This window comes from Lampris incognitus, chromosome 12 (assembly GCF_029633865.1).
Source record: "Lampris incognitus isolate fLamInc1 chromosome 12, fLamInc1.hap2, whole genome shotgun sequence".
NCBI lineage: Eukaryota > Metazoa > Chordata > Actinopteri > Lampriformes > Lampridae > Lampris > Lampris incognitus.
This window is the reverse complement of record NC_079222.1, coordinates 14858327-14871689: the sequence shown is the minus strand read 5'-3', so window position 1 is coordinate 14871689 and position 13363 is coordinate 14858327. Positions and strand designations below refer to the sequence as shown.

At 51.1% G+C, this 13363-nt stretch overlaps 1 protein-coding gene across 1 annotated transcript; it reads right to left on the bottom strand.

Annotated features, from left to right (window-relative positions):
- Window positions 1-3351: 3351 nt before the first annotated feature.
- On the bottom strand, window positions 3352-5971 carry LOC130122172 (urokinase plasminogen activator surface receptor-like). The gene is made up of 5 exons (XM_056291213.1): window positions 5926-5971; window positions 5055-5171; window positions 4769-4915; window positions 4420-4530; window positions 3352-4277 (listed from the first exon to the last, which is right to left on the bottom strand). The coding sequence occupies exons 1-5, from the start codon at window positions 5969-5971 to the stop codon at window positions 4078-4080; spliced, it is 621 nt and encodes a 206-aa protein (XP_056147188.1). The 3' UTR covers window positions 3352-4077.
- Window positions 5972-13363: the final 7392 nt, after the last annotated feature.

The following is a 13363-nucleotide window of genomic DNA, read 5'->3' as shown; positions in this document are numbered from 1 at the left end:
AAATCAGTGACAAAGGCGAAAAGTACATTCAAAACATTCTTATTTTCCAGTATACATTCAGAACCCGTATTCGTTTCCCAATATTTTTAAACTCAAAAGTCTCTGTCTCTTTACCACATTATCAATGTGTTTACTCAGCAGAGTAACGTGCAGGTGGTTTAGTATGTCTCACCGGATAGCGCGAGTGTCTAACAGTCTCCGCTATCTTAGTAGGTCCAGCACCAGCTGGTTCACCGGAGTGAGGTGTCTCCGTGGGCTCGATAGCCACTGGAACTGGATTAGTGTTCTCATCAGTGTGAGATGCAGGGGTACCGAGGTGACGTGTAGTACCACCAGCACTACGTTGAGGTGACATAGGGAAGCTGGTAGGAAGGTGGACTGCAGAGCTGGCAGCGTCTGCGAGTGCCTGCTCTGTTCGAGTCAACATCTGATCCACATGGCGTTTCCACACTCCCTGTGCTCCCACCTTGACCTCGTATGACACTGGTCCCGTTTGAGTCATTATAACTCCTTGTGTCCACTTTTCCTCCCCCTTCCGGTGATCACGAACAAGGACAGACTCACCGACTGCAAAGTGTCTGGCCTTGGAGTGTTGTTGACGGCATTGCTGCTGGGAGTCTTGAGAGCGATGAACAACCCCAGCCACACTGGGTTTGAGAAAGTCCAGTCGCGTGCGTAGCATGCGCCTTGTGAACAGCATAGCCGGCGGTTCCTTTGTCGTGGCGTGCGGGGTGTTGCAATACGTCAACAGGAACGTGTCGAGCTGCTGTTGCACTGGTGCGGCGTCCCTGGAGGATTTGAGGGTGTGTTTGAAAGTCTGTACAAAGCGCTCGGCCAGGCCGTTCGTAGCAGGGTGATACGGCGCTGAGCGAATGTGCTTGACTCCATTGGCTTTCAGGAATGTGGCGAATTCCTCAGAACAGAACTGGGGTCCATTGTCGCTTACGAGAATGTGAGGAAGGCCGTGGCGACTGAAAAGGCCCCTCAGTACTGTGATGGTCTTGCTTGCTGTGGTGCTATCCATGATTTGCACCTCGGGCCATTTAGAATGAGCATCTACTACCACAAGATACATGTGTCCTTCAAATGGACCAGCAAAGTCCACGTGAATCCTTTCCCAAGGACTGGAAGGCCACATCCGTGGATGTAGAGGGGCAAGACTTGGTTCTCTCTGAATACGCTGGCATGAGTGGCAGGATTTGGCCTGGAGCTCGATCTGAGAGTCAATACCTGGCCACCAGACATACGACCGTGCCAAGCTTTTCATCCTCACTACCCCTGGGTGTGCTGTATGTAGCTCGTTGAGCACCCGGGGCCGTAGCTTGGGTGGCACTACCTCTCGTGTGCCCCACATGAGGCATCCCTGTTGGATTGTGAGGTCATTTTGACGAGTCAGGAAAAGAGACAGTTCAGTATCTGTGTTTTTCGTGTTTGGAAAATGTCCAGTAGTGACCATCTCTAGTACGCGAGACAGTGTAGGGTCAGATCTAGTGTTGTTTCGGTTATCAGTGGTACTGATTGGTAGTGTGTCTAACTGCGACATGTAAAACACATCTACTGTGTCTATCTTGTCATCGTGAGTGTCCGGAAGTGGCAACCTTGACAGTCCATCTGCATTAGTATGTGCTGAAGCCTTACGATACTCTATAGTGTAATCATGCGCTGACAAGAGGAGCGCCCAGCGCTGCATGCGGGCTGCGACCATCGAAGGCGTACTCCTCACTGGCCTGAGAATGGAGGTCAGCGGGCGATGGTCTGTGAGTAGAGTGAACTTGTTACCATAGAGATACTGGTGAAACTTACGTACGCCAAAGACTATCCCCAGCGCCTCTCGCTCAATCTGGGCGTAGTTCTGCTCTGCTTTGCTGAGTGTTCTTGACGCATAAGCGATAGGTTTCTCTGCACCATCAGGCATGACGTGAGAGAGTACAGCCCCTACCCCGTAGGGTGAAGCGTCCCAGGCTAGACGGAGGGGCAGCTCAGGGTTGTAGTGGGTTAGCACCTTCTGAGATACCATGAGCTCTTTCACTTTTCGGAATGCTGCCTCACAAGCCGTAGTCCACTGCCATTTCTCCCCTTTGTGCAGCCGTGCGTTCAGTGGTTGCAGGATGGTTGCCAGGTTCGGGATGAAACGTCCATAGTAGTTTATCATTCCGAGGAGCGAGCATAGTTGGCTAACGTTGGTGGGCGCCGGTGCCTCCACAACAGTGCGTTCCTTCTCTGGCGACTTGTGGAGCCCGGCAGCATCGATGATATGACCTGGATACTCGACTGACTCCTGGAAAAACATGCACTTATCCTTTCTGACATGGAGACCATACTCCTCCAGTCTCGTGAGAACGTCGTCCAGGGCTTTCAGGTGGGTCTCTTCATCTGGCCCACTAACCAGAATGTCATCGAGATATCCATCCACCGCTTATCCTGCTCTCAAGGTCGCGGGGATGTTGGAGCCTATCCCAGCAGCCATTGGGCGATTTGTCAGTAACGTTTTTTCAGCTTCTTGTACATTGAATAAACCACTGGGGGAAGTTGAATTGGCCTTGAGCCAAAGTGACCCCCCCCACACACACACACACTATCCTCCAATCCGTGGAGCAAAGCTGCCACCGATTCTGCCTATAGCGCTTCAGTTTAGCATATTAAATCAGAAAACAAAAATAAACACAAGCCCCATTTCTTACACATGCCCCCCCCCGCATCTCATCAGACGCCACAGTGGTAGTGTTTAACCAGTGCTGCTCACGCGAAACACTACCAGAGGACTCTGCGGGTATGGGATTAATCATAATTAGTGTGATAATAATCAGTGTGATGATGCCACAAAGTGTGATAATGCCACAGAGACAGAAATTGCAACTCTCCCTCACTTACACCGTCACTCATCCCCCACCTTCCCCATTGTAACACCTCCCCTATTGTTCTCCTTTTGGCCTGACTAGAAAAAAAGAAAAAGATAAGATTTGGCTTCCTCGAAAATCCGTCATGGTTGATTGCCTTAGTGCTTTGTAACGGAGCAAGCAAATATTTACACTGGAAGAAGTGGTGCATGCAAAATATACTTAGTTTTGTAAAGTAGCAACCGTAGACTTGGACTACTTCAGCTATCTCCGTTTTGTCAGGGTTGCATCTAGGCGCTACCAGCACTTTTTACAGTGAGCAGAGATACCCCATGATCTTAAGCCATGTAAAGGCTTCTCTCACAGCTTCATTAGCTGACAGTGTGGAGCCCCACTGAAACACTTAGACAATGCTGTCATTCCACCAGGCTGAATTATTAAGCTCCGAAATAAGATTTTATGTCACTTGGCATCCCAAGAATACAAAGAAACAATCGATGAAAAATTAAATCAGTTTATTTGCTTTTGTTCGCCGTAGACATTAATTAATTTCTTTCATCATGTATTTACCAAATAAAGGAAGCACTGAATTTATTCTGAACCTTGGAGGGGTTTTTTTTGGCCACTAGTAGCGCTACTGAGCAAATTGAGTCTCCGTACAAACAAACAAAAAACAAAAAAAAACAACAAAAAAAAACAACAACAACAAAACAATGATGCCGATGGAGCTTCCTCATCAAGCCGCTGCGCCGAAACCAGTTCACTTGGGCCCGTCTTGGAAACTCTGCCGGGCAGCTAGACCTCCATCTTTTCATTTTGGAGTCAAATATATCTCAAGTTCTTTGTCATATATAATCATTTGCATTTCATATTTTGGAAACTCTGGAAAATTCTAAACAACGTGTTTTCACAGGAAAGGGTCCCCCCCCCCCACTTGACTGATCCATGTCTTACCTTTACACGTATGGAAAAAAAACATTTTTTTTTTACCTGTGAGGTAATAACTGTCAGTATAGCCAAAGGGGTCCAACAACATAACATACCTTGGGCTTGTACTACAAGTGATATATTGACTTGTAAACTGATTCCAGTTGTTTAAATGGGAAACTCCACAGTACAGCTTTAACTAATTACAATTTAGTCCTCAGACTAGAAAAGCATAACCAAGCAATAACCAAAACAATGTTGGCTGAAAAGCTTAAGGAAGGGGAGGTGGGTGGGTGAGACAACTGTGCTTCAATCAAGAAAACAGAGTAAAACAGACCATTGGTGCCACCAGGAGCAGAAGGCTCACACCAATGCCTCTTGCGCTGTTGCACAGGTCACCTTGGCAGCAGCTAATTTTAGTTGTGATTCCTGCCACCTGTCCTGAGCCACTACCAGAACAAATGGACGCGGAGGCGCAGCCCTTCACACGAATCGCTTGGCCTCCCGTCGTCACTGTGAATACAAAACACAGTTACGGTCTTTATTCAATGTTTTCCAGGTCTTTATTAATCATTGAACATTCCACTGAGCTGAAGAATGTGAAATATGTTGGGAAAGCAGAGAGACACCCGTCTGATTGCCATAGGCCTGTTACCTTCTCCTGAGATGCAGCGATCTTCATCCCCCAAGCAGTTAAGAAGGCCATTGCAGGCTTGGGTATCGCATGCATAGCACTTTTTTCCATTCTGAGCAGGCACACGGGGCTCTGACAGATAACATTCAGATTATTTTAAAATTGCAACCGCTTGTTACACAGTTCTGGACAAGCTGCCAGTTATTAAATAAAAGTTAGCATACAGGTACCACTATGAGACATACTTGTTTTGCTGATAGCCTCAACTGATGCATTAGACTATCTTCAAGGTAAATAATTTTGGATGTCATTTTGTGGTATTCGCTGTTGTGTTCCTCTGATACAAAGTAAGGTAAGTAAAGATAGTTACTTGGGGCAGGGTTTCCGTTGCAGAGGTCAGTGGAGCAACATGCTGTGGTGACTACAGTCCTGCTTTGTCCGAAGTTGATTGAACCCGATATACACTCAGCACTCGAGGTACAAGACTGAGCGTTGACATCTGCAACTTCAGACCCCCCTGCAAATAGACACAAGATAGTCGTTTCTATCAGATTTTTTTTATGATGTTGAAAAAGCTACATAAGGCAATCTGCAGCTGCCAATGAAATAATTGCAAAAGAGCTTAACTTGGACAATTAAACAAATTAACTACATACCCAAGTATTGAATGACCCTCGCTGATCCGCATACATCGGAACCCGTACAAGTTTTTTGTGTGCTTGTGCATGCTGTAACTCCAGTAGGCACGCACTCATGACACCTCAGTGTATAGGCTGAGAAAACAGGGGGGGGGGGGGGAATCGCAGACAAGTTAAAACTGAACTTGGCCTGGAGAGCTTCCGGAGCCGCGTGGTTACAGCGCGTGCCGCATGGCCGCAACTGTCGCCAGTTCGATTCCAGCAGGTGTTCTTTGTTGCACGTCATATCTCTCTCTCTCTCGCTCTCTCTCTCTCTCTCTCTCTCTCTCTCTCTCTCTCAAACACACACACACACACACCCTTCCCGTCTGCCCGCGTCTCTAATAAAAAAATAACCTAAAAAAAATTGCCGTGCCAAAAATATTTGTAGTGCATTGTGTTGAAGGCACGTTTTGTTACGGAGCTTGCACTGTAAATTCTGAAAGTTAAGCTTACTTAGAAATGAATTAGGAAAGCGATGACACTTGGAAAAAGTAAGTAAATGAACTTAATTGTGCCAAGTTCCTTTCATATAAAACCGTTTCACACAACTTGACACAATTAAGTTCATTTACTTACTTGACTTTTGGAACTGACAGTGTACCCCTTAAAAGTCTCTACGCGTGCTCAGTAATCCAGATATGGACATCACAGAAAGGGGAATCGGTTCACCACAGCGTTACGTGCAGGTGAACTGATTAATCTTTCTGCGACGACCTCTTAGTCAAAATAATGTATTATTTGGTCTACCCTGTTCAGCATGAAAAGTGTCTTAAATTTCACAGCCAACTGATACCTGATCTTAGTTAGAGGGGAAAAAAAGATAACGAGTTAAATAATAAAAACTTGCCTTTGGGGAGAAGCACACTCCCAAGGATCAGAGCGAGCAGATACATCGTTGTATGTGAGCTCTACCGGTTGGTGTTTGGCTTTTAACTGTTCTACAGTAGAGGGGGTGGCTATATGGGACATTACCCCGCCCCAACACCTCCCAACATTGTTCAATGACCAAATTTAACGACATTCGCAGAAGCAAATGTAACGGGGGCAGTCCTATGCTGTTCTATGCTGGTCAGCCTGCTGCATGCCCGTCACTCTTGTAGAGCCGAAGGAACGGAGAAGACCGTAGGTTCACACTTTAGCCGTGTAGGCAACTTTCTTTAATCCACGGTAAATCAGAGAGACAACCAAACCCAGCTCGACTGAGCGGAGGTGGCAAGAATCCCCAGAAAACTGGCTGGACAACCATAACTTAACCCTGCGTTAACCTGCCAGGGCAACCATGACTTAACCCTTAGTTCCTGGGTTGAATTCTGTCCCCAATACGTGTCCACCACATGAGCCCCCCCAGAATTCGCCCTAGTAATCGAAGTCAGGCAGGCGCGGGGGGACGACAGGCCGTCCGCGGCGGCTCCGGATAACAGGGGCCGGAGTGTCTCCGGGAGGCATTGACGCGGGCCTGTGGAGGTCGGCCTGAGGAGCAGAAGAGGCAGCCCGGGCCTCCACGGGGGGAGGAGGCGGAGCCGGGGGACGACCGCGACGAGGAGGTTGGGCTAACTCCAACGGCTGCGTCAAGTCCAGGTGTGCGGGTTTAACTCGGTCCACTGAAACATGCTCGGCCGTGCCCCCAAAATCCACCACCAGGTGCTTAGTTCCCCGTTCCAGGACGCGGAAGGGGCCGTCATAAGGGGGTTGCAGAGGGGGGCGGTGTGCGTCGTGACGGATGAACACGTAGTCCGCTGACTGCAGATCTGGGGGCACCTGGGACACCGGCGCGCCGTGTTGGGCGGTAGGGACGGGTGTGAAAGCTCTGACCCCGTCCAGCAAGGAGGCTCGTTGGTCCACAGCTGACCAGGGACGCGTTGCATTGGGCATGAAATCGCCTGGGACTCGCAGCGGCGTGCCGTACACCAGCTCCGCAGAGGAGGCTTGTAGGTCTTCCTTCGGGGCGGTCCGCAGGCCCAGCATGACCCATGGGAGCTTGTCGACCCAGTTGCAGTCCTTGAGAGTAGCCCGAAGCGCAGCCTTCATGGACCGGTGGAAGCGCTCACATAGGCCGTTCGCCTGAGGGTGGTAGGCGGTAGTGCGATGAAGCTTGACGCCCAGAGCCTCACCCACAGCATTCCATAGCTCTGAGGTAAACTGTGGCCCGCGGTCAGATGAAAGGTCGGAAGGCGTACCGAAACGTGAGACCCACGACCCAATAAAAGCCCGGGCCACATCAGCAGACGTCGTGGATGCCAGGGGAACAGCTTCAGGCCAGCGCGTAGTCCTGTCCACCACAGTGAAGAGGTAGGTGAACCCCTGGGAGGGGGGTAGGGGACCAACCAGGTCGACGTGGACATGGTCAAATCGTCTCTCCGGCACTGCGAAGCGTTCCAGGGGCGCCTTAATGTGGCGGTGTATCTTAGCCCGCTGACAGGCAACACACGAGTCGGCCCACGCTTTCACGTCTCTCTTAAGTCCCTCCCACACAAACTTAGCAGAGGTCAGGCGCACGGATGGCTTACCGCCTGGATGAGAGAGGCCGTGCACAGCTTCAAATACGGGGCGTCTCCAGCTGTGCGGGACGATGGGCCTGGGCTGTCCTGTGGAGACGTCACACAGGAGGGTGACACCTGTGTCGCTGAAAGGAACGTCCTGCAGGCGGAGCCCCGTGTCGGAGGCCCGGAGACGGAGGATGCTCGGGTCCGTGGCCTGGTCAGCGGCCATCTGTGCATAGTCAAGGCCTAGGTGGACCGCTCCAATCACTGCCCTAGAGAGGCAGTCAGCTACCTGGTTAGACTTACCAGCGACGTGCTGGATGTCGGTAGTGAATTCCGAAATGTAGGAGAGTTGTCGCTGCTGGCGAGCGGACCATGGCTCGGCCATCTTGGACATGGCAAACGTGAGGGGCTTGTGGTCCACGTACGCAGTAAACTCGCGGCCCTCTAGCAGGAAACGGAAATGCCGGACGGCGAGCCAGAGACCGAGGAGTTCCCTGTCAAAAGTACTATACTTGCGCTCTCGGGGTGTAAGCTGGCGACTGAAAAAGGCCAAAGGCTGCCAAGCCCCCCCCACCCACTGTTCGTGAACCGCACCAACAGCATAGTCCGATGCATCCGTGGTTATGGAAATAGGCACTGTAGGTGAAGGATGCGCTAGCAGGGTAGCCTGGGAGAGCGCAGCTTTAGTCTCGGTGAACGCACGGTCCCGCTCTGCTGTCCAGTCGACCGCCTGGTTGGGGGACATGCCTTTCAGCGCCTCGTACAGTGGCCGGATGATAAAGGCGGCTCGGGGAATGAAGCGGTGGTAGAATGTCACCATCCCGATGAACTCCCTGAGCGCACGAGCTGTTTGGGGGCGCGGAAAGGCCGCCACCGCTTCCACCTTTGAGGGCAGGGGGACTGCCCCGTCCCCAGTGATGCGGTGCCCGAGGAAATCAATGGCTGTCAGCCCGAACCGGCACTTCGCCGGGTTGACGATCAGCCCATGCTGGCTGAGGCGTGTGAAGAGGGCATGAAGATGGGACAGGTGTTCTTCCTCGGAGGCGCTGGCGATGAGTATGTCGTCCAAATAGACAAAGATGAAAGGAAGGCCACGGAGCACTGAATCCATCAGCCGCTGAAAGGACTGGGCCGCGTTTTTGAGTCCAAATGGCATTCGTAGGAATTCAAATAGGCCAAATGGGGTAGTCACCGCTGTCTTGGGGATGTCTGAGGGGTGCACGGGAACTTGATGATAACCACGGACCAGGTCGACTTTTGAGAAGACGCATTTGCCAGACAGGTTTGCAGAAAAGTCCTGGATATGCGGGACAGGATAGCGGTCGGGCGTGGTGGCGTCATTTAGTCGGCGGTAGTCCCCGCATGGGCGCCAACCTCCATCAGGCTTAGCGACGATGTGGAGTGGGGACGCCCACGGGCTGTCAGAGCGGCGGATGATCCCCATGCGTTCCAGGTGCTCAAACTCAGACTTGGCAATGGCGAGTTTGGCGGGGTCGAGACGCCTGGCTCTGGCGTAGACCGGGGGCCCCTTCGTAGCAATGTGATGCTCCACCCCATGCTTAGCGGTAGGTGCAGAGAAGGTAGGCTGGGTGAGGTCAGGGAACTCAGCGAGGAGGCGGTTGAACTTGTCTGCCTCTGAGAGAGAGTTGGCTAGACCTGCATAGGCCGCTTCCCTCCGCGTACATGCGAAGGAGGAGAAGGTTAAGGCATCGACCAGACGGCTGTTCTGAATGTCCACTAGCAAACCGTAAGCGCACAAAAAATCAGCTCCGATGGTTTGCCATCTCCCAAGCCCTGAATTGCGAAGAGGCGACGTGCTCTCTCCGTTGTTGACAGTTCAAAAGTTTCAAGGAGGAGATGTTTAAGTGCGGCGTATTTACCATCGGCCGGTGGGTTGGTTATGAAACCGCTTATCCTGGAAGCCGTAGCGCACCCCAGCGCTGCCACTACGTAGTAGTACCTGGTCTCGTCTGCTGTTATGTCTCTGAGCGCGAACTGTGCCTCAGCCTGCGCGAACCATGTAGCCGCGGAAGACTCCCAAAACTCCGGCAGTTTCATTGCAACGGCGTTCGTAGCCATAATGTGTGTGGTTTCAGAAAACTTATCCGAAAACCGACGTCGGGGTCACCAGTGTAGAGCCGAAGGAACGGAGAAGACCGTAGGTTCACACTTTAGCCGTGTAGGCAACTTTCTTTAATCCACGGTAAATCAGAGAGACAACCAAACCCAGCTCGACTGAGCGGAGGTGGCAAGAATCCCCAGAAAACTGGCTGGACAACCATAACTTAACCCTGCGTTAACCTGCCAGGGCAACCATGACTTAACCCTTAGTTCCTGGGTTGAATTCTGTCCCCAATACGTGTCCACCACACTCTCATCATTAGCTCTGCGTTGTGTTCTAGTTGGGTGGGGCCCCAGGTGTTGTGGGGGCCCTCAGTCTCTCATCATCATCATCATCATCATCATGATCAAGGAAGGAGGGGGGACACACAGGACTCTATTTGGCCCACCTTGCCATTTATTTTGGTTTCAAACCCTTCGACAAACGTCCAGTCCTCAGCGGGAGCGGTGTTTCTTACGGACGTGGGGGTCGAAGTTCAACCACAGCCCGAACTTCACTCATGTGCGTTAGAAGGAGAAACCGTCCACGGGACTCCGATGTAAGAAAGGATAAACAAGTATTTTATTCCACAGCTTGCAGTATCTTCTTACAGGGATACTCAAGGTTACGTTCTCCTCAACCAGCAAAACTGTCCTACGGTAAGAAACACGTGTGGCTCGGCTCGATTGCTGCTTGAGACTCCTCCCACAAAACAAAAATGGCCTCTCCCGCGTTCCCTCTTCCGTGTACCCACAAGACCTCTCTCTTAAAGCGACAGTACACGTATATGACGGTCGTTGTAAAACATACATAAAAGTAAATAATGACATAAAATAAAATGTAGTAAACACAAATAACAGCACACAGACAGGATTTGGTGATATTTCATACTCAAACAAAATAAAATAAAAACATTAATTTTAACCTGGTTACATTCACCCCTCCTGAAATTCACCAACATCCTGACAGCAGGATAAAAAGAGAAAGAGGAAAGGAAAAGCCCATCACTGACTACTGGCACAAGTGAAAAGAAGGACCTAGTCCTCCAGTCAACTTAGGAGCTACCTCGGTTACGAGGTCCAGAAAATAATGAGGTTGATCAAGTCTCAGAATTCCCTTAGATCAATGTGACGCCTGATACGCCACACCATGCACTTGGCCCAAAACAACCCTGTCTGATAGACACCTAATAACTCACATTAAACTAGTTTGAATGACTCCAACCTCCATCAAAGTTCAAACCCTCACACTCCGTAGAAATGGCATCTGAGCCATAGATTCTATTAACCTGTTCACTGACCTCACCACCCTCCCTGTGCGTGTCCTAACCCGACCATCGCTCTCTACTTGTGTGCGTGAGACAGTGCGAGCTGCAACATCTGTATCGAGTGAGGGTGGTGCCCCTGTGTGCGAATCAGTGTGAGATATAACACCTACATCGAGTGAGTGTGATGCCTCTATGTGTGGTGCATGTGTGTTGTGTGGTGCGTGTGTGTTGGGTGGAGACTGAGCAGTGGCCCCCACAGGACTGACTACCAGACTAGACGGAATGAACTCTTCCGCTTCTGCCCACTCAGATCTAGGCGAGTCTCCAAGTGATGAGACTGCTAGCCCCACTGCATCCCCTGAGACCGTCAGGCCATCTGCACTGTCCTCCTCATCGGACTCTGCGCAGTCAAGCAACTGACTGGTTGTACTGGACTCCTCACCCTGATCTAACTCAGGAAGGGGCAAGAAGTTGACCTCCAACAAACGGTTCCTGTGCACCACTCTGGTGTGCCCCTCTGCATCCTGAATCTTGTAGACGTGGACATTGGGGTTGACACCGACAACCGTGTACACTCCGTTCTCCCATTTGTCAGCCAACTTTCTCTTCCCTCGCTCACTCTGGTTCGCAACCAAAACACGATCCCCGACAGACAGGACAGTGCCCTTGGCGTGTCTGTTGTACTGTCGCGCCTGATGCTGCTGCTCAGCCGTGGAGTGCTTCTGAGCGATCTCCATTGCACTCCTTAGACAGGAAAGCAGAGACTGAGCATAAGAGTCATAGTCAACAACGTGAGGATCATGCAAAACCTGCCTAAACATAACATCCACCGGCAGTCTTGGGACACGCCCATACATCAGGAAGAAAGGTGCATAACCCGTGGTCTCGTGAACAGTGGCATTGTACGCGAGCGTGAGAGAATGGATCTGCTGAGGCCACTGTTGCTTCTGCTGAAGCGGAAGGGAACGGAGCATATTCCCCATCGTGCGATTAAAACGCTCTGTCCCGCCATTACCCATAGGATGGTAGGCCGTCGTGTGGGACTTCGCTACACTCGCCAACTTGAGAAGCTCTGCAATCAGGTTACTCTCAAAGTTTGTGCCCTGGTCAGAATGTATTCTCTCTGGAAACCCGTAAACACAGAATACATGATCCCAGAGTTTCTTGGCGACCTGCTTCGCTGTCTGATTAGTGCAGGGGAACGCGTGAGCAAGCTTAGTGAAGTGGTCAGTAACCACTAAGACATCGACTGACCGCTGCTTACTGTCCTCAGCGGACCAGAAATCCATACACACAAGCTGCATCGGTGCGGAAGTTTTAATGCTCTCCAGGGGCGCGCAAGCAGCTGGCTCTGGGGTCTTCCCAAACACACATCTCCGACAGCATCTGACATATGCTCTGATATCCCTCTCCATGTCAGGCCAATAAAAACGCTGCCTTGCAAGAGAGAGAGTACGGTCCTGGCCCTGATGACCAGCGTGATCGTGGATGCCAGACAGTGCCTTGTCTTTCAGACTCAGAGGTAAAACATACTGAGACCTCCTCTGCTTGGACACTGGGTCCTTTGTCACCCTGTACAAGACACCATCATTGACTTCCAACTTCTCCCACTGTTTCAACAGCCTGAGGACCTTCTGGTCAGCACCATGCCTCTCACGTCTCGATGGCCGCTTCCGAACAGCGACAAAGGGCAACACCTTGGAGATGCAGGGGTCCTGCTCCTGACTCAACCTGAGCTCCTCGGTGGATAACATTGGCAGTGTATCCTGACCACCCGACAGATGCTGAACGTGCTGGACCAAACTGAGTGCTGTGAATACTGATGCATCAGGCCAGTCATATTTGGCTTGACAAAAAGCCCTGACCTCAGCTGCATCACAAGCAAACCCAGATCGCGCACTACTCACTGTTTGGGACTGGCAACTGAGTCTGAAAACATCCTGCACAGAGTCCCCCTCAACCCCGTCGGCTTCCTGAACAAGGGCCGGGTAGGGCTCCCTAAGTAGCCTCTGACTGACGGGCTTGGAAAAAGGGTCGCGACTCAAGGCATCCGCCACCACGTTTTTCTTCCCTGGCAGGTGTTTGAGATCGAAAGTGTAAGACGCCAACTTAGACACCCAGCGGATCTCACACGCGTCAAGCTTCGGCTTCGTTAGGAGATAAGTCAGCGGATTATTATCTGTCCAAACGGTGAAGCTTTGACCCTTCAGCCAGTGGCTGAACTTTTCACAAACACTCCACTTCAGCGCCATGAACTCCAGTCTATGAGCTGGATACTTCCGCTGTGAGGCACTGAGGGACTTGCTTGCAAAACCAACAGGTCTGGCCTTGGACTCTCCTCGGGGCACTTGAGACAGCACCGCGCCGAGTCCGTCCAAAGACGCATCGACCGACAAAATGAAAGGCACCTCAAAGTCTGGATGGGCAAGCACCA

Excerpts from the sequence above, each read along its gene's own strand:
- LOC130122172 (XM_056291213.1), bottom strand. The coding sequence starts at position 5,971 with ATGTATCTGCTCGCTCTGATCCTTGGGAGTGTGCTTCTCCCCAAAG. Across the intron at positions 4,916-5,054 it reads GAGGGTCATTCAATACTTGG|GGGGGTCTGAAGTTGCAGAT; the intron begins GTATGTAGTTAA and ends GTCTATTTGCAG. Across the intron at positions 4,278-4,419 it reads TCGCTGCATCTCAGGAGAAG|TGACGACGGGAGGCCAAGCG; the intron begins GTAACAGGCCTA and ends TTGTATTCACAG.